The sequence below is a fragment of the Lethenteron reissneri genome, chromosome 1 (genome assembly GCF_015708825.2).
Source record: "Lethenteron reissneri isolate LAM-NWPU_2019-01 chromosome 1, ASM1570882v1, whole genome shotgun sequence".
Lineage (NCBI taxonomy): Eukaryota > Metazoa > Chordata > Hyperoartia > Petromyzontiformes > Petromyzontidae > Lethenteron > Lethenteron reissneri.
This window is the reverse complement of record NC_083779.1, coordinates 4,209,025-4,232,701: the sequence shown is the minus strand read 5'-3', so window position 1 is coordinate 4,232,701 and position 23,677 is coordinate 4,209,025. Positions and strand designations below refer to the sequence as shown.

At 55.6% G+C, this 23,677-nt stretch overlaps 2 protein-coding genes across 2 annotated transcripts in view; one reads left to right on the top strand and one right to left on the bottom strand.

Annotated features, from left to right (window-relative positions):
* Positions 1–23,677, top strand: part of SNRPA1 (small nuclear ribonucleoprotein polypeptide A') — an 840,838-nt gene that overhangs the window by 618,338 nt on the left and 198,823 nt on the right. The window lies entirely within an intron of this gene.
* The window catches only part of LOC133338953 (high affinity cAMP-specific and IBMX-insensitive 3',5'-cyclic phosphodiesterase 8B-like), a 73,880-nt gene continuing 50,682 nt past the window's right edge, over positions 480–23,677 (bottom strand). The window contains exons 3-18 of the mRNA XM_061551901.1: positions 21,359–21,549; positions 20,628–20,687; positions 18,090–18,150; positions 16,499–16,587; positions 14,415–14,493; positions 13,251–13,625; positions 12,743–12,831; positions 12,075–12,129; positions 10,181–10,232; positions 8,149–8,226; positions 6,152–6,228; positions 5,197–5,361; positions 3,815–3,860; positions 2,031–2,181; positions 1,412–1,610; positions 480–767 (exon numbers count right to left, since the gene is read on the bottom strand). Coding sequence (XP_061407885.1) covers positions 480–767; positions 1,412–1,610; positions 2,031–2,181; positions 3,815–3,860; positions 5,197–5,361; positions 6,152–6,228; positions 8,149–8,226; positions 10,181–10,232; positions 12,075–12,129; positions 12,743–12,831; positions 13,251–13,625; positions 14,415–14,493; positions 16,499–16,587; positions 18,090–18,150; positions 20,628–20,687; positions 21,359–21,549 — 2,055 coding nt within the window. The remainder of the gene's footprint in view (positions 768–1,411; positions 1,611–2,030; positions 2,182–3,814; positions 3,861–5,196; positions 5,362–6,151; positions 6,229–8,148; positions 8,227–10,180; positions 10,233–12,074; positions 12,130–12,742; positions 12,832–13,250; positions 13,626–14,414; positions 14,494–16,498; positions 16,588–18,089; positions 18,151–20,627; positions 20,688–21,358; positions 21,550–23,677) is intronic.

Below are 23,677 nucleotides of genomic sequence, written 5' to 3'. Positions count from 1 at the left end.
CCGCCACCCATCGTCAACGCAACCACCATCACCACCGTCGCTACACCGCCAGCCATCGTCAACGCAACCACCATCACCACCGTCGCTACACCGCCACCCATCGTCAACGCAACCACCATCACCACCGTCGCTACAACCACCAGTCCATTGTGCAACGGCAACCACACCACCATCTCCACCGTCGCTACACCGCCACCCATCGTCAACGCAACCACCATCACCACCGTCGCTACACCACCAGCCATCGTCAACGCAACCACCATCACCACCGTCGCTACACCACCAGCCATCGTCAACGCAACCACCATCACCACCGTCGCTACACCACCAGCCATTGTCAACGCAACCACCATCTCCACCGTCGCTACACCGCCACCCATCGTCAACGCAACCACCATCACCACCGTCGCTACACCACCACCCTCATCGCCTCTTCGCTGGTGCTCCGCCTCTCCGCGTCGCCCTCCTCGTCGCGCCCATCACGACCCCGACCCTGACCCCGACCCCTGACCCCGACCCCTGACCCCGTCCCTCTCCCACGGTGCCCACCTCTCCATGTTGCGGAAGATGTTGCCCTTGTCGTCGCGCGTGCTCAGCTGGAAGGCGAGCGCCGCGTGGTGGCTCTCCAGCACGGCCGTGTCGTTGTAGAGCACCGCCAGCTCGCTGCCCGCGTTGCACAGGAACGAGTTGGTGCGCCCCGGGTGGTCCACGTCGTGCACCGTCGCCGCGATCAGCGCCGCCACCTCGTCGCACTGGTCCAGGCACGCCTGGGGGGAGGGGGGGGGGAAGGGGGGGAGGTGGGGGGGGGAGCCGTGGAGCCCCGAGGAGCGAGGAGTTGGTGGCAGTGGTGGTGGCGGTGGTAGTGGCGGTGGCGGTGGTGGTGGCGGTCGTGGCGGCGGTGGTGGCGGCGGTGGTGGCAGTTGTGGTGGTGGCAGCGGTGGCGGCAGTGGTGGCAGTGGTGGCGGTAGTGGTGGCGGCGGTGGTGGTGGTGCAGCAGTGGTGGTGGCAGTGGTGGTGGCAGCAGGAGGAGGAGGGAGGCAGGGAGGGGAGTTAAGTGGTAATTAGGTGGTAGTTAAGTGTAGTTAAGTGTAGCTGGGTGGTAGTTAAGTGGTAGCTGGGTGGTAGTTAGGTGGTAGTTAAGTGGTAGCTGGGTGGTAGTTAGGTGGTAGTTAAGTGGTAGCTGGGTGGTAGTTAGGTGGTAGTTAAGTGGTAGCTGGATGGTAGCTGGGTGGTAGTTAGGTGGTAGTTAAGTGGTAGCTGGGTGGTAGTTAGGTGGTAGTTAAGTGGTAGCTGGGTGGTAATTAGGTGGTAGTTAAGTGGTAGCTGGGTGGTAGTTAGGTGGTAGTTAAGTGGTAGCTGGGTGGTAGCTGGGTGGTAGCTAGGCGGTAGTTAGGCGGTAGTTGGGCGGTACCTTGACCCGCTCCTTGCGCAGGAAGTACGCGGTGGCGTGCAGCACGTCGGCGGCGTGCGTGGAGTTGTGGTACGAGTTGCTCGAGTGGTAGTTGGTCTCGATGAGCGACAGCCACGTTCGCAGCGTCGCCTCCGAGCAGCCCAGGAAGTCGCAAACCCCGAAGCGCGCAAACACCTTGAGGCCCAGGTACACCAGCGGCCTGACTCACGCGCACAAAGACAAAGATCCCCCGTGTAGCCTTAACAGACTGTAGGGGCAAGTGCTGTTAGCGAGCACCTATGAAGGCCGGCACGGCACACGAGGGGGTGGGTGGCCAGCACCACGCCCGACCGCCTTTGTCTCCCCAGTGGCGATGTTTACACACCGCACCAGGTACTCATTTAAGGCCGAGTCGACCTAGGGGAGGCCCAGGACCGGTTCAGATAATCGTCACCGGTGTTAGCCGTGAGCGGGAATCGAACCCGGGTCGCCAGGTTCATAGCGCAGCGCGCTAACCGCTACACTACCGCTCCCCTTGACTCACGCGCACACATACGTGTACACGCACACACAGTTAGTACGCGCGCACACACACGCATCTCCCCGCCGCCCCCCCCCCGCGCACGTGCATGCGCGTCACCTCTTGTGCGTCACGTTCTCCGCCTCGAAGATGTCGAAGTCCCAGCGGTCCTCGAAGCCGAGCGCCTCGACGACTCGGGGTGGCGGCACCGCCGCGTCGCCCGGCGCCGGTGCCGTGGGGACCCGCAGCGGGCTCTGGGCGTGGTGCACGTCTAGACGCGGGGCGGAGAGACGCTCGCTCCGTGTCGGTCGGTACACAGCCCCGGCCGGTCGTTCCGTAATTCGCCCCCCGCGTCATTCGCTGCGTCATTCAATCGCGAACCCCGCTCGTCATTCGTCAAGTCTAGATTTGAAGTTTTCGTGACTGCAAGGGATCCGTACTCTTTGGTTCTTTCGGTAAAGGCGAATTGCCCGATGATGCTGGATGCAATTACCAGCGAAACGTTGTACTCAAAAACTGTAAATGTTGTGGTTTCACGCTTCAACACACCGGTGGGCTAAAGCAGTGAACTGTTTGTCTTTTGTCAACGTGACACTTTTTTATTGCCGATTGGCCGTGTCGGGTGGTGGAGGGTTACGGCACATTTATAAATAACGCGATCTAACACCCAAAAACGTTGATTATGATTAATGAAAATAACTAAATCACGACGTTTCGGAGGCAACACAAGCTTCCGTCATCAGGTGGAACAACCACAGTAATTAGTTTTTTTTACTGTAGTGGGCAGAGAGCGAGCTGTATGTGACAAGCGATTAGAAATTCTTTGCTGGGGTTGTTCCACCTGATGACGGAAGCTTGTGTTGCCTCCGAAACGTCGTGATTTATCGTGAGAATGATTTTATTATGTTTTATTTTTATTATTTTATTATTTCCGTTCTATGTGACTTTACCGAAAGAACCAAGAAGATGAATCCCTGCAGTCACGAAAGCTTTAAATCGCAATCGTCGTGATTTAGTTATTTTAATTTTATTTTCACCCACGTGACTTTACCGAAAGAACCAAAGAGTATTCATCAAGTCGCTTAGTTGCTCAGACAGAGAGGCGGGGTATGCGCAGTGGGATCTGCGCGTCTACACGGGGGCGAGTCATTCACTCGTCAACTCATTCATCCATTTAGTCAACACGTCACTCGGTGCAACCCACAAACGCACGTGGTGGCATTAGTGTGCTGATCTTAAAGGTGCATTGAAAAATGTTGATACTCCGACTGATGCTCCTACTGTTGTAGAGTGACTCATGCAGCCAGCTACGGCTGCAGAGTTTTGGTAGTACATGTAGTTGACGTCGTTTATTGTGAAAATTCGTTGCTTTTATGGCTTTATTTTGGTGATTTTCGAAAAGTGTTTTGGTTTGGCCATGTTTGTTTGTTGTAGTACAGAGTTAGACTGATGGCCTTAATCTAAGTTGTCTTGTGGTTGTTGCATCCCATTGGGATATTTGCACAGGGTTGGTGTACGATGCTTTTTTCTGCAATATTTTGCTGTCTTTTCTTGGATTTTCTGTTTGCACTTAGTCACATATTCACTTTAAGATGTTTTCTTGTTCATGTTTTTGTTTTTTGTTTGTTGCGGTTGCACTCGATTCAAGAGCCGAATGGCTCACAGGGCTACACCTAATACATGAACTTTGAACTTCCACCGGGCGATGCATTCGCTCAGGAAGTCATTCAGAAAGTGATATATCCATTCATTATAATAACTATTCACTCGTCAAATCATTCACTCACTCGTGTGCTCATTCATCCAGCCACCACCGGCGCTTGCCTCCTCACTCACGCAGGGCCCGGCGAGTGAAGACGGAATGATCGACGGGAATGAATTAACGTGATTTGAATGAAACTCACTCTTGGAGAGAATGAAGTCGTTTCCCGACAATCGACGCAGCCCATCCTGCAGAGACGAGACACGAGGAACGTGTCAACGGAACAAAAGGCAAAGCTCCCCCGTGTAGCCTACCGCAGGCTGTTGGGGCAAGTGCTCTTAGCGAGTGGCACCAATGAAGGATGACACGGCGCAACGTGGCCAGCACCCTGTCTCCCCAGCAATGATGATTGCACACCGCAACGGGAGTTGTCCAGGCGGAGGTGCAGAGTCTGGTTCAGGATTGCGCCAATGGACATTGGCCGTGGCTGGGAGTCGAACTCGGGAACTCCAAAGGTCAGCGGAGAAGTGTAGAGGACCCTGCAGTTTGGCGAGTGAGTGTGTGGTTGGGTGGGTTTGTGGGTGTGTGAGTGAGTGAGTGTGTGGTTGGGTGGGTTTGTGGGTGTGTGAGTGAGTGTGTGGTTGAGTGGGTTTGTGGGTGTGTGAGTGAGTGTGTGGTTGGGTGGGTTTGTGGATGTGCGAGTGAGTGGGTGGTTGAGTGTATGAGTGGGTAGGTGAGTGTTTATTTGGCCAGCAGTGTGTTGCGTGGGTGTGCGAGTTGGTAGGTGAGTGTATCAGTGAGTGAGTGGGTGTGTGAATGGGTGAATGTACGAGTGAGTGGGTGGGTGAGTGTTTGGTTAGGTGGGTTTGTGGGTGAATGTGAGTGGGTGGGTGGGTGAGTGTCCGTCTATTGCAGCAGAGGTGTAGAGAATTCCAACAAGACCTACAGCTCTGCTTTATTGACCTGGTCAAGGCCTATGATACCATCAGTAGGCCTGGGCTCTGGGTTGTTCTTCGTGCTTTCGGAGCCCCTGACCCGCTGCTCACGATCATTAAGGACCTTCATGATGGTGAGTGGGCCCGGGTAAAACTACGTGGCCGGGAGTCGGAGCCATTCCCTGTTCATCTTGGGGTGTGACAGGGGATGTCCTCTGGCTCCCACATTATTTAACATCTATTTCGACCACGTAGTTCGTGAAGCCTTCGATGGCTGTACCAGAGGAATTTACATCTGGTGGGCGAGTGTTGTTTTGGGCCTGCAGTGTAGTGGCGGTTGAACACGGTGTGGTGGTGGATGAGCCGGAACAGTCCGTGCGTGCCTCCAGCAGACCCGAGTCCATCCTCAGCGCGTGTGGAGCGACCAATGAGCGAAGTTCACGGAAACCGTAACCACGGCAGCAGTAGTAGTTGTCATAGCGATAGACGAGCGATGGGCAGGCCGCTAACCGCCGGCGAACGAGCGAGCGAGCGAGTTAGCGAGCGAGTTAGCGAACTGGGTACTGCACGACCACCACCACCACATCCTTCCTGCCTCTCCCTCGCCCCTCGCCCCCCCCCCCCCAGGCCACCCCCCGCCCCCCGTCACCGTCATGAGCCCCCCGACGAGGTCGCTGGCGTGAGGGTCGTCGTCGCGCGAGCCCAGCTGCGGCGAGTAGAGCTCCGTGGTCCTCAGGATCTCGAGCACGCGGTCCAGAGCCTCCGCCACCGACACGGGGCTGCTCTCCTGGGCCGCGTTGATGATGTTGATCACCTGACGTGTGGGGAGGAGGGGGCGGGGGGGGGGGAGCGGAAGTGGGATCGGAGGTCAGCGACATGATGGCGGGGGGGGGGGCGGCAGTGGGGTCAGAGGTCAGTGGCAGCTATTGAGTGTAGCACCAATGATGGTCAGCTGGTGTAGGGGAGGAGGGCGGTGGCAGTGGGTTCGGAGGTCAGTGCCGTGATGGGGGGCGGGAGGGGTGGTGGCAGTGGGGTCGGAGGTCAGTGCCGTGATGGGGGAGGGGCCAGTGGGGTCGGAGGTCAGTGACGTGATGGGGGGCGGGAGGGGTGGTGGCAGTGGGGTCGGAGGTCAGTGCCGTGATGGGGAGAGGGGCCAGTGGGGTCGGAGGTCAGTGACGTGATGGGGGGGGAGGGGCGGTGGCAGTGGGGTCGGAGGTCAGTGACATGATGGGGGAGGGGCGGTGGCAGTGGGGTCAGAGGTCAGTGACGTGATGGGGGGAGGGGCGGTGGCAGTGGGGTCGGAGGTCAGTGCCGTGATGGGGGGGAGGGGCCAGTGGGGTCGGAGGTCAGTGACGTGATGGGGGGGGAGGGGCGGTGGCAGTGGGGTCGGAGGTCAGTGACATGATGGGGGAGGGGCGGTGGCAGTGGGGTCAGAGGTCAGTGACGTGATGGGGGGAGGGGCGGTGGCAGTGGGGTCGGAGGTCAGTGACGTGATGGGGGGAGGGGCCAGTGGGGTCGGAGGTCAGTGACGTGATGGGGGAGGGGCGGTAGCAGTGGGGTCGGAGGTCAGCGCCGTGATGGGTGCTGGTGGAGGTAGCGAGCACCTTCGTGATGGGGGCCTCGATGGTCATCGAGTGAATTCGCGCCATGGACGAGTTTCTCCGGTGGTGGACGCTGCCTCCTGCAGCCACACACAGACACACAAAGACAAAGGTCCCCAGTGTAGCGTCAGAAGACTGTCGGGGCAAGGGCTGTTGGCGAAGACAGGCACGGTATACAAGGAGGTGGGTGGCCAGCACCGCGCTTTACCAAAAATACACAGATACACACACACACATACACACACATACACACACATACATACACACACACACATACACACGCACACACATATACACACACATACATACACACACACGCATACACACACACATACATACACACACACGCATACACACACACATACATACGAACATGATTACACGGAGACACACAGATGCACGTACAAGATATCCACTTGTCCACAAGGCACACACGCGCACACAAAGACAAAGATCCCCCGTGTAGCCTGTAATAGACTGTAGGGGCAAGTGCTGTTAGCGAGCAGCACCTATAAAGGCCGGAATGGCACACGAGGGGGTGGGTGGCCAGCACCACGCCCGGCCGCTTTTGTCTCCCCCAGTGGCGATGTTTACTACACCACCGCTACACCAGGTAACTCATTTGATTCTGAGTCGACCTAGGGGGGAGGCCCAGGACCGGTTCAAATAATCGTCACCGGTGTTGGCCGCATACACACACACACACCTGCACACACGCACACATGTGTTCGCACACACGCACGTGTCCGCACACACGCACACACGTGTCCGCACACACGCACACACTGACGCACGCACTTTACGTCTGTCTACTTGCCCATGTCCTGTCTCCTCCGTATGTGTCCCCAGCGTGTCCCCGCTTCACAAAGTCTTTCTGCATCTCCACGCGTGTCTCCCTGTGTCTGCCTTCATGTCCCTGTGTCTTCTTGTGTGTCCTGCCCCCCCCCCTCCACCATCGTCTCTTCATTTCTCCCTCCAAATCTCAGCGTTATCTCCTGTGTCTCCCCGTGTCTCCATACATGTCCACCCGTGTCTCCACGTGTCTCCCCTCCACCCCCCGTGTCTCCCCCCCCATGTCTGTCTTCCCATGTATCTCAATGTCACCCCCCCCCATGTCTCCCCGTGTGTCTCCACGTGTCTCCCCCACCCCCCCGTGTCTCCCCCCCCATGTCTTCCCATGTATCTCAATGTCACCCCCCCCCCCATGTCTCCCTGTGTGTCTCCACGTGTCTCCCCTCCACCCCATGTCTCCCTCCCCCGTGTCTCCCCCCCCCATGTCTTCATATGTATCTCAATGTCACCCCCCCCATGTCTCCCTGTGTGTCTCTCCCCATCTCCCCGTGCGTCTCCAGATCTCCCCCCCAGTGTGTCTCCAGATGTCTCCCCGTGGGTCTCCCTCCGTCTCTCCCCCCGTGTGTCTCCCCGTGTCTCCCCGTGTGTCTCCCCGTGTGTCTCCCCGTGTCTCCCCGTGTGTCTCCCCCCCGTGTGTCTCCAGATGTCTCCCCGTGTGTCTCTCCCCCCGTGTGTCTCCAGGTGTCTCCCCGTGTGTCTCTCCCCCCGTGTGTCTCCCCGTGTGTCTCTCCCCCCGTGTGTCTCCCCGTGTGTCTCTCCCCCCGTGTGTCTCCCCGCGTGTCTCTCCCCCCGTGTGTCTCCAGGTGTCTCCCCGCGTGTCTCTCCCCCCGTGTGTCTCCAGGTGTCTCCCCGTGTGTCTCTCCCCCAGTGTGTCTCCAGGTGTCTCCCCGCGTGTCTCTCCCCCCGTGTGTCTCCAGGTGTCTCCCCGTGTGTCTCTCCCCCAGTGTGTCTCCAGGTGTCTCCCCGTGTGTCTCTCCCCCCGTGTGTCTCCAGGTGTCTCCCCGTGTGTCTCTCCCCCCGTGTGTCTCCAGGTGTCTCCCCGTGTGTCTCTCCCCCCCATGTGTCTCCAGGTGTCTCCCCGTGTGTCTCTCCCCCCATGTGTCTCCAGGTGTCTCCCCGTGTGTCTCTCCCCCCGTGTGTCTCCGCACCATCACTGCCTCGGGACGTGTTAGAACGAACGTCGAGAGAGCTTTTCCTCCGGTCCTTGTGTCTCTGTGAGTGTCCGTCTGCCCCACACACACACGTGCACACAGACACACACACGTGCACACAGACACACACACGTGCACACAGACACACACACGTGCACACAGACACACACACGTGCACACAGACACACACACGTGCACACAGACACACACACGTGCACACAGACACACACACGTGCACACAGACACACACACGTGCACACAGACACACACACGTGCACACAGACACACACACGTGCACACAGACACACACACACGTGCACACAGACACACACACACGTGCACACAGACACACACACGTGCACACAGACACACACACACGTGCACACAGACACACACACACGTGCACACAGACACACACACGTGCACACAGACACACACACGTGCACACAGACACACACACGTGCACACAGACACACACACGTGCACACAGACACACACACGTGCACACAGACACACACACGTGCACACAGACACACACACACAGACAAACACAAAGATTCCTTGTTATAGCCTTGAACAGACTTGTGGGGCAAGTGCTGTTTGCAAGTTGCACCTATAAAGGCCGACACGACACACGAGGGGGTGGATGGCCAACGCCGCCTTTGTCTCCCCAGTGGGGATGTTTACACACTGCACCGGGTACTCGTTTGAGGCCGAGTCGACCTAGGAGACGCCCAGGACCGGTTATGATAATCGTCGCCGATGTTGGCCGTGAACGGGTATCGAACTCGGGTCTCCGGGTTCGTAGCGCAGTGCTCGAACCGCTGCACTACCGCTCCCCACATGCACGCAGACACACATAGACACAGACACACATACACATAAGACACACACACACATAGGCATACCAAGACACACACACACTCACGTTCACACACATACAGATAAGAAACACAGTACGAAGACACACACACACACAATTCCGCACACAAACACAAACACACTGAAAACGCAAAGACAAAGATCCCCCGTATAAACCCTAACAGACTGTTGGGGCAAGTGCGGCTAAAGAGTGGCAGCACCTGTGAAGGCCGGCACAGCGCACGAGGGGGGTTGGGTGGTCAACGGCACGACCGGCCTGACCGGCCTTCGTCCGTACGGCTTTCCCCTCGTTTTACGGCGGGGTGCGCGTTCTTGAATAACGGCGCGTAACTCAAAATCGCGTAAACCAAAACGTCATTTACACTTCTTCTTGGTTCTTTCGGTAAAGTCACGTAGAATGGAAATAATAAAATAATAAAATAAAACATAATAAAATAATTCTCACGACGTTTCGGCCACAACGCAAGCAGCCGTCCTCAGGTGGAGAACAGGTCTGTCGGGGAGACGCTGTGAGTGTACGTCTGCCCCGACAGACCTGGTCTTCACCTGAGGACGGCTGCTTGCGTTGTGGCCGAAACGTCGTGAGAATTATTTTATTATGTTTTATTTTATTATTTTATTATTTCCATTCTACGTGACTTTACTGAAAGAACCAAGAAGATGAATCCCTGCAGTCACGAAAGCTTTAAATCGGAAGTCATTTATACTCTTAGTTATTTCGGTAAAGTCACGTAGGTAAAAAATGAAATTAAAATTAAATAAAAATTAAATAATAAAAATCACGACGTTTCGGAGGCAACACAAGTCTCCGTCATCAGGTGGGACCGTCACAGCCAGATTTTCTGCATCAAGTGAGGCAGGGATAAGAACTTGCATCTCGTGTCGCTGGACGGGAGGTGTTGGGGGGGGTGGGGTGGGGGGTTACCAGCCTTCGGTAGGCAGGAAGTGCGCAGGCAGGGAGGAGGCGGGGGTTCAAAGGTCGAGTAATCGTCCAGCGGAAAAATAAAAAAACGGCCGATTCCAATTTCCGTTGACGGATTGACGGGGGATCGACCCGTTATCCTTGCTGCTGAACCGTGGGTGGGTGGCCGGGGGGGGGTGGGAGGAGGAGTAATTGGGGGGCCGGGCGCGGTGGAGGGATACGCACCTGTGTGAACGCTGCCCGCACGTCCACGCTCCTCCCTGTGTATCCCTTCACCCTGCAGGTGTGCACGAGAAAAGAAGACAAAGAAGGAGAAACTCGATTTAAAGCTTCTTTCGTGACTGCAGGGATTCATCTTCTTGGTTCTTTCGGTAAAGTCATCACGTAGAATGGAAATAATACAATAATAAAACATAATAAAATAATTGTCACGACGTTTCGGCCACAACGCAAGCAGCCGTCCTCAGGTGAAGAACAGGTCTGTCGATAAGACAGTCTGAATGGCACGTCCTAGGCTTGGAGCGTCTATTTAAGCTGGGAGGACGCTCCAAGCCTAGGACGTGTCATTCAGACTCTGTCTTATCGACAGCTCTGTTCTTCACCTGAGGACGGCTGCTTGTGTTGTGGCCGAAACGTCGTGAGAATTATCTAATTATGTTTTACTTTTATTATTTTATTATTTCCATTCTACGTGACTTTACCGAAAGAACCAAGAAGAAGTAGAAACTCCCCCCCCACCCACCACCACCACCACCGTGGTGGGACCTTGAGCAGACTGCCGGGGGCAAGTGGCGGCCGGGCTCGCGGGCACCCATGCAGGCCGGGCAGGGCCCCACAATACTGGTGCTCATTTAAGGCTGAGTTGACCTGGGGGAGGACCGGTTCAGATATTCGTCACCGTCGTTGGGGTTGCGAGCGGGAGTCAAGCTAGGGTCACCGGGTTCGTGACAGACCGCGCGCTGACCTCTGCCCCCCACGATGTGCATAGACGCACGCGCGCACGCACGTGCAGTGGTGTCACATCATGCGGCGTGGTTTCAGTGTCCGCTCGTCGCTCTCGAAGACGGAGAGAGGGGGGCGACTCGGAGAGAGAGAGAGAGGACAACTCGCTCCCTCGCTCCCTCACTCATTCTCACACTCCTTCACTCCCTCCCTCATTCCCACACTCCCTCACTCCCTCCCTCCCTCCCTCACTCATCCCCTCACTCCCTCATTCTCACACTCCTTCACTCCCTCGCTCCCTCACTCATTCTCACACTCCTTCACTCCCTCCCTCATTCCCACACTCCCTCACTCCCCTCCCTCCCTCCCTCCCTCCCTCACTCATCCCCTCACTCCCTCATTCTCACACTCCTTCACTCCCTCCCTCACTCCCTCATTCTCACACTCCTTCACTCCCTCCCTCATCCCCACCACTCCCTCACTCCCTCGTTACCTCCCTCCCTCATTCCCACATTCCTTCCCTCCCTCCCTCCCTCATTCCCACACTCCTTCACTCCCTCCCTCATTCCCACACTCCTTCACTCCCTCCCTTCCTCCCTCACTCATCCCCTCCCTCCCTCATTCCCACATTCCTTCACTCCCTCCCTCCCTCATTCCCACACTCCTTCACTCCCTCCCTCATTCCCACACTCCTTCACTCCCTCCCTTCCTCCCTCACTCATCCCCTCCCTCCCTCATTCCCACATTCCTTCACTCCCTCCCTCCCTCATTCCCACACTCCTTCACTCCCTCCCTTCCTCCCTCACTCATCCCCTCCCTCCCTCATTCCCACATTCCTTCACTCCCTCCCTCATTCTCACACTCCTTCACTCCCTCCCTCATTCCCACACTCCCTCACTCCCTCCCTCCCTCCCTCACTCATCCCCTCACTCCCTCATTCTCACACTCCTTCACTCCCTCCCTCATCCCCACCACTCCCTCACTCCCTCGTTACCTCCCTCCCTCATTCCCACATTCCTTCACTCCCTCCCTCCCTCATTCCCACATTCCTTCACTCCCTCCCTCCCTCATTCCCACACTCCTTCACTCCCTTCCTCATTCCCACCACTCCTTCCCTCCCTCCCACATTCCCACTCCCTCCCTCCCGCCCGTGCTCCCCGCTAGAAGCGAGCTTCACCTGTGTGGCGTTGTCGCTGCACGGGCACCGCACGGACACGAAGTGCCTCGTCCACCTGCCAGTCCGCCGGGAGACACGGACAACAGCGGTGAGGACGGACAGGCGGACGGACAGGCGGATAGACAGGCGGATAGACAGGCGGAGAGCGGCTGGAGAGCGGCTGGGCAACAGCGGTGAGGACGGACAGGCGGACGGACAGGCGGACGGACAGGCGGACGGACAGGCAGAGAGCGGCTGGGCGAGGTGAGCGCCGTTTGTCTGTCGCCGCTCCAATTGTCTGAAACTGTGTGTTCGTGTGTGTCCACTTGTGTATCCGTGTGTGTGTTTATCCGTGTGTGTGTGCCCGTGTGTGTGTTTGTCCGTGTGTGTGTGTCCGTGAGTGTGTGCGTGCCCATGTGTCCGTGTGTGTCCGTGAGTGTGTGCGTGCCCGTGTGTGTCCGTGTGTGTGTGTTTGTCCGCGTGTATTTGTCCGTGTGTCCGTGAGTGTGTGCGTGCCCGTGTGTGTGTGTGTCCGAGTAGACGACTGTTCGACACTTCACGTGGCCTTAACGTGCACATTGCCTAGCACAAGCGCCGTGGTGATGTCACTGCCACTTAGAAGCGAATGGCGGTTGTTGTTGGTGTTGTTGTTGTTGTGTCCGTGTGTGTCCGTGTGTGTGAGATCTCACCCGCCCTGTCCAATGACAGGAATGACCGTTGCGATCTGTTTGATCGTCTTCCCTGACTTGCACTTCGTGTACAGAGTCCCCTTCCATTCCTAGAACACGCACGTACACGCGCACACACACACACACACTCACGTACACGCACATGCCACTACGCAGCGGTGATGCCACCGCGGCGCTTGCACCAGGCTAGGTGCACACACACACAAGACAAAGTTTCCCTCCCGACCATCTCCCCTCAACAGACTGTAGGGGCAAGTGCTGTTAGCGAGCACCTATTAAGGCCGGCACGGCACACGAGGGGGTGGGTGGCCAGCACCATGCCCGGCCGCCTTTGTCTCCCCAGTGATGATGTTTACACACCGCACCAGGTACTCATTTGAAGCCGAGTCGACTTAGGGGAAGGCCCAGGACCCGGTTCAGACAATCGTCACCGGTGTCGGCCGCGAGCGGGCATCGAACTCGGGCCGCCGGGTTCTTAGCGCCGACCGCTGCACCACCGCTCAAGCACCTTGCTGTGCTGGTCCGTGATCAAATCGCTGTCTTCTTCCTCCTCCTGCTGCTGCTGCCGCTGCCGCTGCTGCTGCTGCTGGTGGTGCCGCTGGCCATCGTCCGCACCACCGTCGACGTCGCCGTCATCGTCGTCATCGTCGGCGAGAGGCTCTTCTTGCGCCGGCGGCGGCGGCACCGGCTGCTGCGGCTGCTGCTCGTCGAGTTCCGAGCCGCGCTCTCGCCGCTGGTTCCGCGAGCCGTGAGCGTGAGCGCGGGCGAGCGCCGGCTGCCCGTGGGCGCGGGCGTCCGAGCCGAGGGCTCGCTCCGGGGCGGCGCGGCCCACCAGCTCGTCCGACGAGAAGCCCGTGGCTCGCTCGAACGCCGGGTTCACGTACTGCACCGGCGCGGCCAGGGCACGGGCGGACACACGGCGGGATGAGACGGACGGACGGACGCACGGACAGACAGACACAGGCGGACACACGGAGGGACACACGGAGGGACACACGGAGGGACAGACACACGGATGGACGTGCGGACGGACGCACGATGGGATGAACCAGATGGACAGACATGGACGCACGGACAGACACAGGCAGACACACAGACGGATGCACGATGGAATAAACCAGGCAGATAGACAGACAGACAGACACACTGATGGACACGCGGACAGACGCACGATGGGATGAACCAGACAGACAGACGTGGATGCACGGATGGACACGCGGACGGACGCACGGACGTGGTGCTTATATCGCACGTACATGCTGCGTACACTTTGTGTGGATGGTGCGTGCGCCACTCATTTTGTTTACACGTTGCATACGCATTGTGTACACGTAACCAACGTGAATACAACACGTACGCACCACGTACCTGACATTTATGCAAGAATGTACCCAAAACATGTGCCCAACATGGGTGTACACGGCGCGTCCACGCGTTCACGTGTAACCGCGTACATGCGTACACACGTAACCACGTACACGCGTACACACGTAACCACGTACACGCATTCACGCGTAACCACGTACACGCGTGCACGTGTAACCACGTACACGCATTCACACGTAACCACGTCCACGCTTTCACGTGTAACCACGTACACGCGCTCACACGTAACCACGTCCACGCTTTCACGCGTAACCACGCAGCGGTGAGCGTGCGACGTGTCCCCCACCTGTATCACGTGATCCTCGCTCGTGATCTCCACCGCGTCGTGGCAGCGCTGCAGAGCGGCCAGCAGCGCGTTGCACGCCCTGCACTCGCCGCACCGTCACATTCACCGTCATCCTCATCATTGTCATCGCCATCATTGTCACCATCATCACCATCGTCACCATTATCGTCATCATCGTCATCATCATCGCCTTTACCATCATCGTCATTGCAGTCACCATCGTCATCTCGTCATCATCACCATCGTCACCATCATCGCCTTTACCATCAACGTCATCATTGTTGCCATGACCATCATCACCTTCATCATCGTCATTATCGTCACCATCGTCGTCTCCATCATCGCCATCACTATTGTCGCCGTCACCATCGTTGTCACCATCATCATCGCCGCCAACATCACCATCGTCACCTTCGTCATCATCGTCGTCACCTTTGTCATCATCGTCACCATCGTCGCCACCATCATCATCATCTCCATCGTCGCCTTTACCATCGCCGCCACCATCACCATCTTCGTCATCATCGTCATCATCGTTGTCACCATCATCATCGCCGCCACCACCATCATCATCGTCATCATCGTCATCATCATCGCCACCACCATCATCATCATCATCGTCATCATCGTCATCATCGCCACCACCATCATCATCATCGTCATCATCGTCATCATCGCCGCCACCACCATCATCATCATCGTCATCATCGTCATCATCGCCACCACCATCATCATCATCGTCATCATCGTCATCATCGCCACCACCATCACCATCATCGTCATCATCGTCATCATCGCCACCACCATCATCATCATCGTCATCATCGTCATCATCGCCACCACCATCATCATCATCGTCATCATCGTCATCATCGCCACCACCATCATCATCATCATCGTCATCATCGTCATCATCGCCACCACCATCATCATCATCGTCATCATCGTCATCATCGCCACCACCATCACCATCATCGTCATCATCGTCATCATCGCCACCACCATCATCATCATCGTCATCATCGTCATCATCGCCACCACCATCATCATCATCGTCATCATCGTCATCATCGCCACCACCATCATCATCATCGTCATCATCGTCATCATCGCCACCACCATCATCATCATCGTCATCATCGTCATCATCGCCACCACCATCACCATCATCGTCATCATCGTCATCATCGCCACCACCATCATCATCATCGTCATCATCGTCATCATCGCCACCACCATCATCATCATCGTCATCATCGTCATCATCGCCTCCTCCACCATCGCCGCCGCCGCCATCATCAGCTAATAAGATTCGTTATCAATTGCTGCTGGAGGCTCCGCGGCAGAGCGAGCGGCTCCCAGTCGCAAGCTCCTCAACTCGCCGTCGCGCTTGGGCGTCTACTCGGCACAGTCGTCCGTCGTCCGGGCGCGCGCAATACAAACGAGCGCCGCTCTGTGGGGAAGCTCAACGGCGGTCGTCCCTCTCGAAAGACTCGCACCTGCCATAGGAACGTGGAATTTCCACCACTGGCTCTGCAGCAGCTGTAACGTGGGGGAGATGTGCACCAAGCGATGCCTCAATGCGCAATCGAGCACAGGACATCTCTTTAATTAGAATTAATTAGGGGTGCGGGGTGGGGGGGGGGTTGCTGGTCTGATCTGATGGGCGATCGATGGGAGATCTCAAAGGATGAATGATGGGTGATCGATGGTTGATCGATGGGAGATCTATGGGAGATCGAAGGGTGATCAATGAGTGATCGATGGGTGATCAATTGGTGATCAATGTGTGATCAATGTGTCATTGGATGGAGATCAAAGGGTTATTAAATATTGATCTATGTGTGATCAATTTGTGATCAAATTGTGACCAATAGGTTATCCATGCATGATCCGTGGGTGATCGATGGAAGGATCATCAATGAGCGATCAATGGGCGATCGAGGGGTGATGCATGGGTGATCGATGGGAGATGGAAGGGTGATCGATGGGCGATCGAGGGATAATCAATGGGCGATCAATGGGCGATCGAGGGGCGATCGATTTTCGTGGGAGTCGTGGTAACACAGGCGAGATTCGCTCACCTGAGTTTGAAGCTGGCACGGAGCTCCCCGTGCTCCAGCTGCAGCAGCTCGTTGTAGCAGACGCTCACTCGGTGGTCCTCCACGAACCTCTACAAAGACAAAAGTCCCCCCCCGCCCGCCCGCCCCGTGTAGCCTTAGCAGACTGTCGGGGCAAGTGCTGTCAGCGAGTAGGGCCCAGCACTGCGCCCCGGCCGCCTTCCGTCCGCCCAGTGACGATGTTTATACAATCTGCTCATTTGAGGCCGAAACGACCTAGGGGAGGCCCAGGACCGGTTCAGATAACCGTCACACTGGTGTTGGTGGCCGTGAGCGGGAATTGAACTCGGGAAGCCGGGTTCGTAGTGCAGCGCCCTAACCACACTACCGCTCTCCACACACACACATCTCACCTCCAGTGCACACACACCCACACACACACACTCATTACACCTTTAGCACACACACACCTTTAGCACGCACACATCACACCTTTAGCACCCACACACCCACATACACACACTCATCACACCTTCAGTGCACACACACACCTTTAGCACACACACACACACCCACACACACACATTCATCACACCTTTAGCACACACACACACACCCACACACACACACTAATCACACCTCGAGTGCACACACACACACATTTTTAGCACACACACAGACCCCACACCTCTAGCACACACATACAAGTCACACATCGAAAAACAAGGACAAAGATCCCCGGTATAACCTTAACAGACTGTAGGGGCAAGTGCTGTTAGCGAGCACCTATGAAGGCCGGCACGGCACACGAGGGGGTGGGTGGCCAGCACCACGCCCGGCCGCCTTTGTCTCCCCAGTGGCGATATTTACACACCGCACCAGGTACTCATTTGAGGCTGAGTCGACCTGGGGGATGAGGCCCCAGGACCGTTTCAGATAATCGTCCCTGGTGTTGATTGTGAGCGGGAATCGAACTCGGGTAGTTGAGTTTTTAGCGGAGCGCGCTAACCACTTCGCTACCACTCTAGCACACACACACACCTCACACACCCATCGAGCACACACACACCCCACACACACCTCTACCCCACACGCACACCCCTCTAGCGTGCGCACACACACACGTCCCCACGTGCTGGTGTGGAATTTGTCCCTGTGGTGCCAAGTCTCATTTGATTTTCACATTTTTTCCAAAAAAATCTGCGAACGATTCTCTAAACTGTGTCAGCCCTGGCTACCCGTACCCGGCCGGGTAGCCGTTTGCGACCCTGGTGCGGCCGGGTACGGGTAGACCGTGAGTCACTGGTGAGCCACCGTTTGTCACTCATTTCCCAACGTCTTGTCTCTTCTCACAATTCAAGTTTCCTAGAATCAACCCACCCGCGCCTGCAACATGGCTTCATCCCAGAGGTCGCAATCGGGTACCTGATACCCGTACCCTACCCGATACCCGGCTACCCGTACCCGACCGGGTACGGGTAGCCGTTTGCGACCCTGGTGCGGCCGGGTACCGGTACGGGTAAGGAATCAAAACCCGTTTGCGACCTCTGGAGAAGATTCATCGGCCGATCGTTTCTGTGCGAGTAGCGCGGTTCATGGGATCTCGCTTGCTTACCCGCGTGAAGCCAGCCGTTAGCAGGGGCAGGATGCTTTCCTCCTCCTCCTGATCAGACGGTCTGAGTTGGACACGGGTGTGGGGTGAGGGCGGGGAGAGAGAGACACACACACACACACAAGACAAAGATCCCCCGTCTAGCCTTCAACATGCTGTTGGGGCAAGTGCTGTTTGTGAGACGCACACTCCGATTAGCACGGTTGGCTACGTACGGTGCGAAAGAAGTTCAACATACATACTGCCCATAGACTCAACACTACCCATAGACTCAACACTACCCATAGTCTCAACACTACCCATAGACTCAACACTACCCATAGACTCAACACTGCCCATAGACTCAACACTGCCCATAGACTCAACACTGCCCATAGACTCAACACTGCCCATAGACTCAACACTGCCCATAGTCTCAACACTACCCATAGACTCAACACTGCCCATAGACTCAACACTGCCCATAGACTCAACACTGCCCATAGTCTCAACACTACCCATAGACTCAACACTGCCCATAGACTCAACACTGCCCATAGACTCAACACTACCCATAGACTCAACACTGCCCATAGACTCAACACTGCCCATAGACTCAACACTGCCCATAGACTCAACACTGCCCATAGACTCAACACTGCCCATAGACTCAACACTGCCCATAGACTCAACACTGCCCATAGACTCAACACTACCCATAGACTCAACACTGCCCATAGACTCAACACTGCCCATAGACTCAACACTGCCCATAGACTCAACACTGCCCATAGACTCAACACTGCCCATAGACTCAACACTGCCCATAGACTCAACACTACCCATAGACTCAACACTGCCCATAGACTCAACACTACCCATAGACTCAACACTGCACGTCCGATTAGCAAGGTTGGCTACGTACGGTGCGAAAGAAGCTTAGCGTACATACACAGTACACCAGGGGTAGTGTGGCAAGTATTACGCCTGACCGCCTTTGTCTCCCCAGTGCTGATGTTTACACACCGCATTGGGGGGCTAATTTTTTTGTGGTTGTGGTGATTGTGGTTGTGGTGATTGTGGTGATTGTGGTTGTGGTGATTGTGGTTGTGGTGATTGTGGTGATTGTGCTTGTGGTGATTGTGGTGGTTGTGGTGATTGTGGTTGTGGCGATTGTGTTTGTGGTGATTGTGGTTGTGGTGATTGTGGTTGTGGTGATTGTGGTTGTGGTGATTGTGTTTGTGGTGATTGTGGTTGTGGTGATTGTGGTTGTGGTGATTGTGGTGGTGGTGATTGTGGTTGTGGTGATTGTGGTGATTGTGGTTGTGGTGATTGTGGTTGTGGTGATTGTGGTGATTGTGGTTGTGGTGATTGTGGTGGTTGTGGTGATTGTGGTTGTGGCGATTGTGTTTGTGGTGATTGTGGTTGTGGTGATTGTGGTTGTGGTGGTTGTGGTGATTGTGTTTGTGGTGATTGTGGTTGTGGTGATTGTGGTTGTGGTGGTTGTGGCGATTGTGGTGATTGTGGTTGTGGTGGTTGTGGCGATTGTGGTGGTGGTGATTGTGGTTGTGGTGATTGTGGTGATTGTGGTGATTGTGGTTGTGGTGATTGTGGTGATTGTGGTTGTGGTGATTGTGGTGATTGTGGTTGTGGTGATTGTGGTTGTGGTGATTGTGGTGATTGTGGTTGTGGTGATTGTGGTGGTTGTGGTGATTGTGGTTGTGGCGATTGTGTTTGTGGTGATTGTGGTTGTGGTGATTGTGGTTGTGGTTGTGGTGATTGTGTTTGTGGTGATTGTGGTTGTGGTGATTGTGGTTGTGGTGGTTGTGGTGATTGTGGTGGTGGTGATTGTGGTTGTGGTGATTGTGGTTGTGGTGATTGTGGTGATTGTGGTTGTGGTGATTGTGGTGGTTGTGGTGATTGTGGTTGTGGCGATTGTGTTTGTGGTGATTGTGGTTGTGGTGATTGTGGTTGTGGTGATTGTGTTTGTGGTGATTGTGGTTGTGGTGATTGTGGTTGTGGTGGTTGTGGTGATTGTGGTGGTGGTGATTGTGGTTGTGGTGATTGTGGTTGTGGTGATTGTGGTGATTGTGGTTGTGGTGATTGTGGTGGTTGTGGTGATTGTGGTTGTGGCGATTGTGTTTGTGGTGATTGTGGTTGTGGTGATTGTGGTTGTGGTGATTGTGTTTGTGGTGATTGTGGTTGTGGTGATTGTGGTTGTGGTGATTGTGGTTGTGGCGATTGTGTTTGTGGCGATTGTGGTTTTGGTGATTGTGTTTGTGGTGATTGTGGTTGTGGTGATTGTGGTTGTGGTGATTGTGGTTGTGGCGATTGTTTGTGGTGATTGTGGTTGTGGTGATTGTGGTTGTGGTGATTGTGGTTGTGGTGATTGTGGTTGTGGTGACTGTGGTTGTGGTGATTGTGCTTGTTGTGGTGATTGTGGTTGTGGTGATTGTGTTTGTGGTGATTGTGGTGGTGGTGATTGTGCTTGTTGTGGTGATTGTGGTTGTGGTGATTGTGGTGGTGGTGGTGGTGTTTATCGTGGTATTCGCGGGAACTCACATTTTTCTGGTTACCACCACCAGCACTGTGTGCTCCGAATCTTTCGTCGCCCTAATAGACCTGCACACACACAAAGACAAATCCCCCGTGTAGCCTTAACAGACTGTTGGGGCAAGTGCTGTTAGCGAGCTGCTCGGCGCTCCGCTCGTTGTTGTGAGTGTCGCTCCTCCGCCCTCCGTTGTTGCTGGAGGGCGACTGCCTCCAACTCGGAGAGGACGACTCAGAGGGACGACTCAGAGGGGACGACTCGGAGGGGACGACTCGGAGAGGACGACTCAGAGGGGACGACTCGAAGAGTACGACTCAGAGGGACGACTCAGAGGGGACGACTCAGAGGGACGACTCAGAGGGGACGACTCAGAGGGACGACTCAGAGGGGACGACTCAGAGAGGACGACTCAGAGGGGACGACGAGGCGCCAGGAGGAAGCACCACAGATGAAGAGTGGGAAAGCAGCAGCAGCAGCAGCAGCCACGCAGTCTGAGTCGGTGCCAAATTACTCCCAAGCTCTGCGGTCCGCTAGATATCAAGGTGTTTATCAGCCAACGAAACGAGTGCGTACACGCGCGCGCGGGAGGAAACCCGGGGCACCCCGAGAAAGCCCAAGCGTGCGAGGGGGCAACGCTCTATCCCCGTGGCGGGCGAGCCAGAGAGTTGCAATTCCACGAAAGGGCGGTTGCAGTGTAGATCTGGCGAAATTGGCGAAATTTGGCGAGTGGCCGGACGCTCACCTGCACACGGCCTCGGCGCTGAAGTGCTGCGAGCTGCGGCCATCGACGACCACGAGGTCCGGGTGGGAGGCCAGAACGAGGCCGAGGGCCGCCTCGGCCGAGTGGGCGATGGCGCAGCGGTAGGCGGCGCGCTCGCACGCCCACCAGAACCCGTCGCTCTGGCTGTCCTCGCGCGCAAACACCAGCAGCGCCTGCCGGGGGCACCGACGCCGCCACCGCCACCGCAGGGAGGGGGAGGGAGGGAGGGAGGTGGCAAAGACGTCATTGTCGTCGTCGTTACGATCAACGACGTCATCGTCATGATCAACGACGTCATCGTCGCCGTCGTCACGACCAATGACGTCATGGTCGTCGTCACGATCAACGACGTCATTGTCGTCGTCGTCACGATCAACGACGTCATTGTCGTCGTCGTCACGATCAACGACGTCATTGTCGTCGTCGTCACGATCAACGACGTCATTCGTCGTCGTCACGATCAACGACGTCATCGTCGTCGTCACGATCAACGAGGTCATTGTCGTCGTCGTCACGATCAACGACGTCATCGTCGTCACGATCAACGACGTCATCGTAGTCGTCGTCACAATTAACGACGTCATCGTAGTCGTCGTCACGATCAATGACGTCATCGTCGTCGTCGTCACGATCAATGACGTCATCGTCGTCGTCGTCACGATCAACGACGTCATAGTCGTCGTCAATAGACAAACCATGTTTGTTGCCCCTATTGAAACGGCTGTAAGCCGTATGGACCTGAAAACGAATTTCCCCTCTACAACAATACGGGTAACCCGTATGGGTTGACAGGTATGATATTATTAAAAGGATGCATATTGGGAGGGCTTGAGATTACAATGATTATGGTGATGATTGTTGTCATCGTCATTATCACCATTATCCAAAAAAAGAACAAAGACTGGCCGTGTAGACTACACAGGCTCATGCTCTTTGGTTCTTTCGGTAAAGTCACGGCGGTAGAGAAAATAATAGATCACGACGTTTCGATCGCAACGCAAGCACTCGTCATCAGGTGAGACAACCACAGCAAGAAAACTACTGATGACGATTGCTAGTGTTGCGATCGAAATGTCGTGATCTATTATTGTATTTCTACCCACGTGACTTTACCGAAAGAACCAAAGAGTATGGATTCCTGCAGTCACGAAAGCTTCAAATCGAGATTGAACACATCCTGTTTTGGGACTTTTTTTGTGCCAGTATCAAAGTATGGAAAAGTAAGAATTCATATTTGACTCTCTCTGGCAATTAAACAGGAGTTGCTTTCAGATGTCCGAGCACCCAAGATAAACCTTTTGCGAGGAATCATGTCTGCATTAACCACACTTACTTGTGGTGAACATGCAAACAAACATGCTCTGATAATTATACTAAACGTATTGTTCTTGATTTGAGGCTTTCGTGACTGCAGGAAGCCACACTCTTTGGTTCTTTTGGTAAAGTCACGTAAGTAGAAAATAAAAGAAATCACGTTTCGGGCGCAACACAACAGTCCGTCATCAGGTGAGACAACCACAACAAGAAAACTACTGATGATGATTGCTTGTGTTGCGATCGAAACGTCGTGATCTATTATTGTATTTCTACCCACGTGGCTTTACCGAAAGAACCAAAGAGTATGGATTCCTGCAGTCACGAAAGCTTCAAATCAACTACACAGACTGTTGGGGCGAGTGCCACGATCCAGCGCCGATAAAGGCTGGCTCGGCACGAAGCGCGCGGTGGTGGCGGTGGTGGTGGAGCTACCGACCACACCCGACCACCTTTGTCTCCCCAGTGCTAACATTTTACACGCCGCAGCAACTTCTCATTTCAGGCGGCGTCGACCTTGGTGGGGATGCACGGCACAGCAGTTCAGATTTCCGCACACCGACGTTAGCCAGGGCCGGGAATCGAACTCGGGCCCGCCGGAACTCATAGGGCTGAGCTCTGGCAACTGAAAGGCACGTAAGCGCACACACGGAATGAAACCCGGCCTGGTTTGCGCATAGCGATAGCCGGAGCTATGAGCGAGCACCTATTACACGGTCCGTCCGAGACAAGGCGGCCGTGCCATCGGTACGATAACAGCGTCTCAAGGGCACGGGCGATAAAAGTAAATCCAACCTACGTAGAGGGGTGCGCGCGGACGCACACGCGCAAACGCGCGCGCACACACGCTTACGCACGCAGATACGCACGCAGATACGCACACAAAGACCCCCCGTGCAGCCTTAATATACTTTTGGGGGTAAGTGCTGTTAGTGTAGAAGGTGGCGTGGTGGTGCAGTGGTTTGCGTGCTGCGCTACGAATGCGGC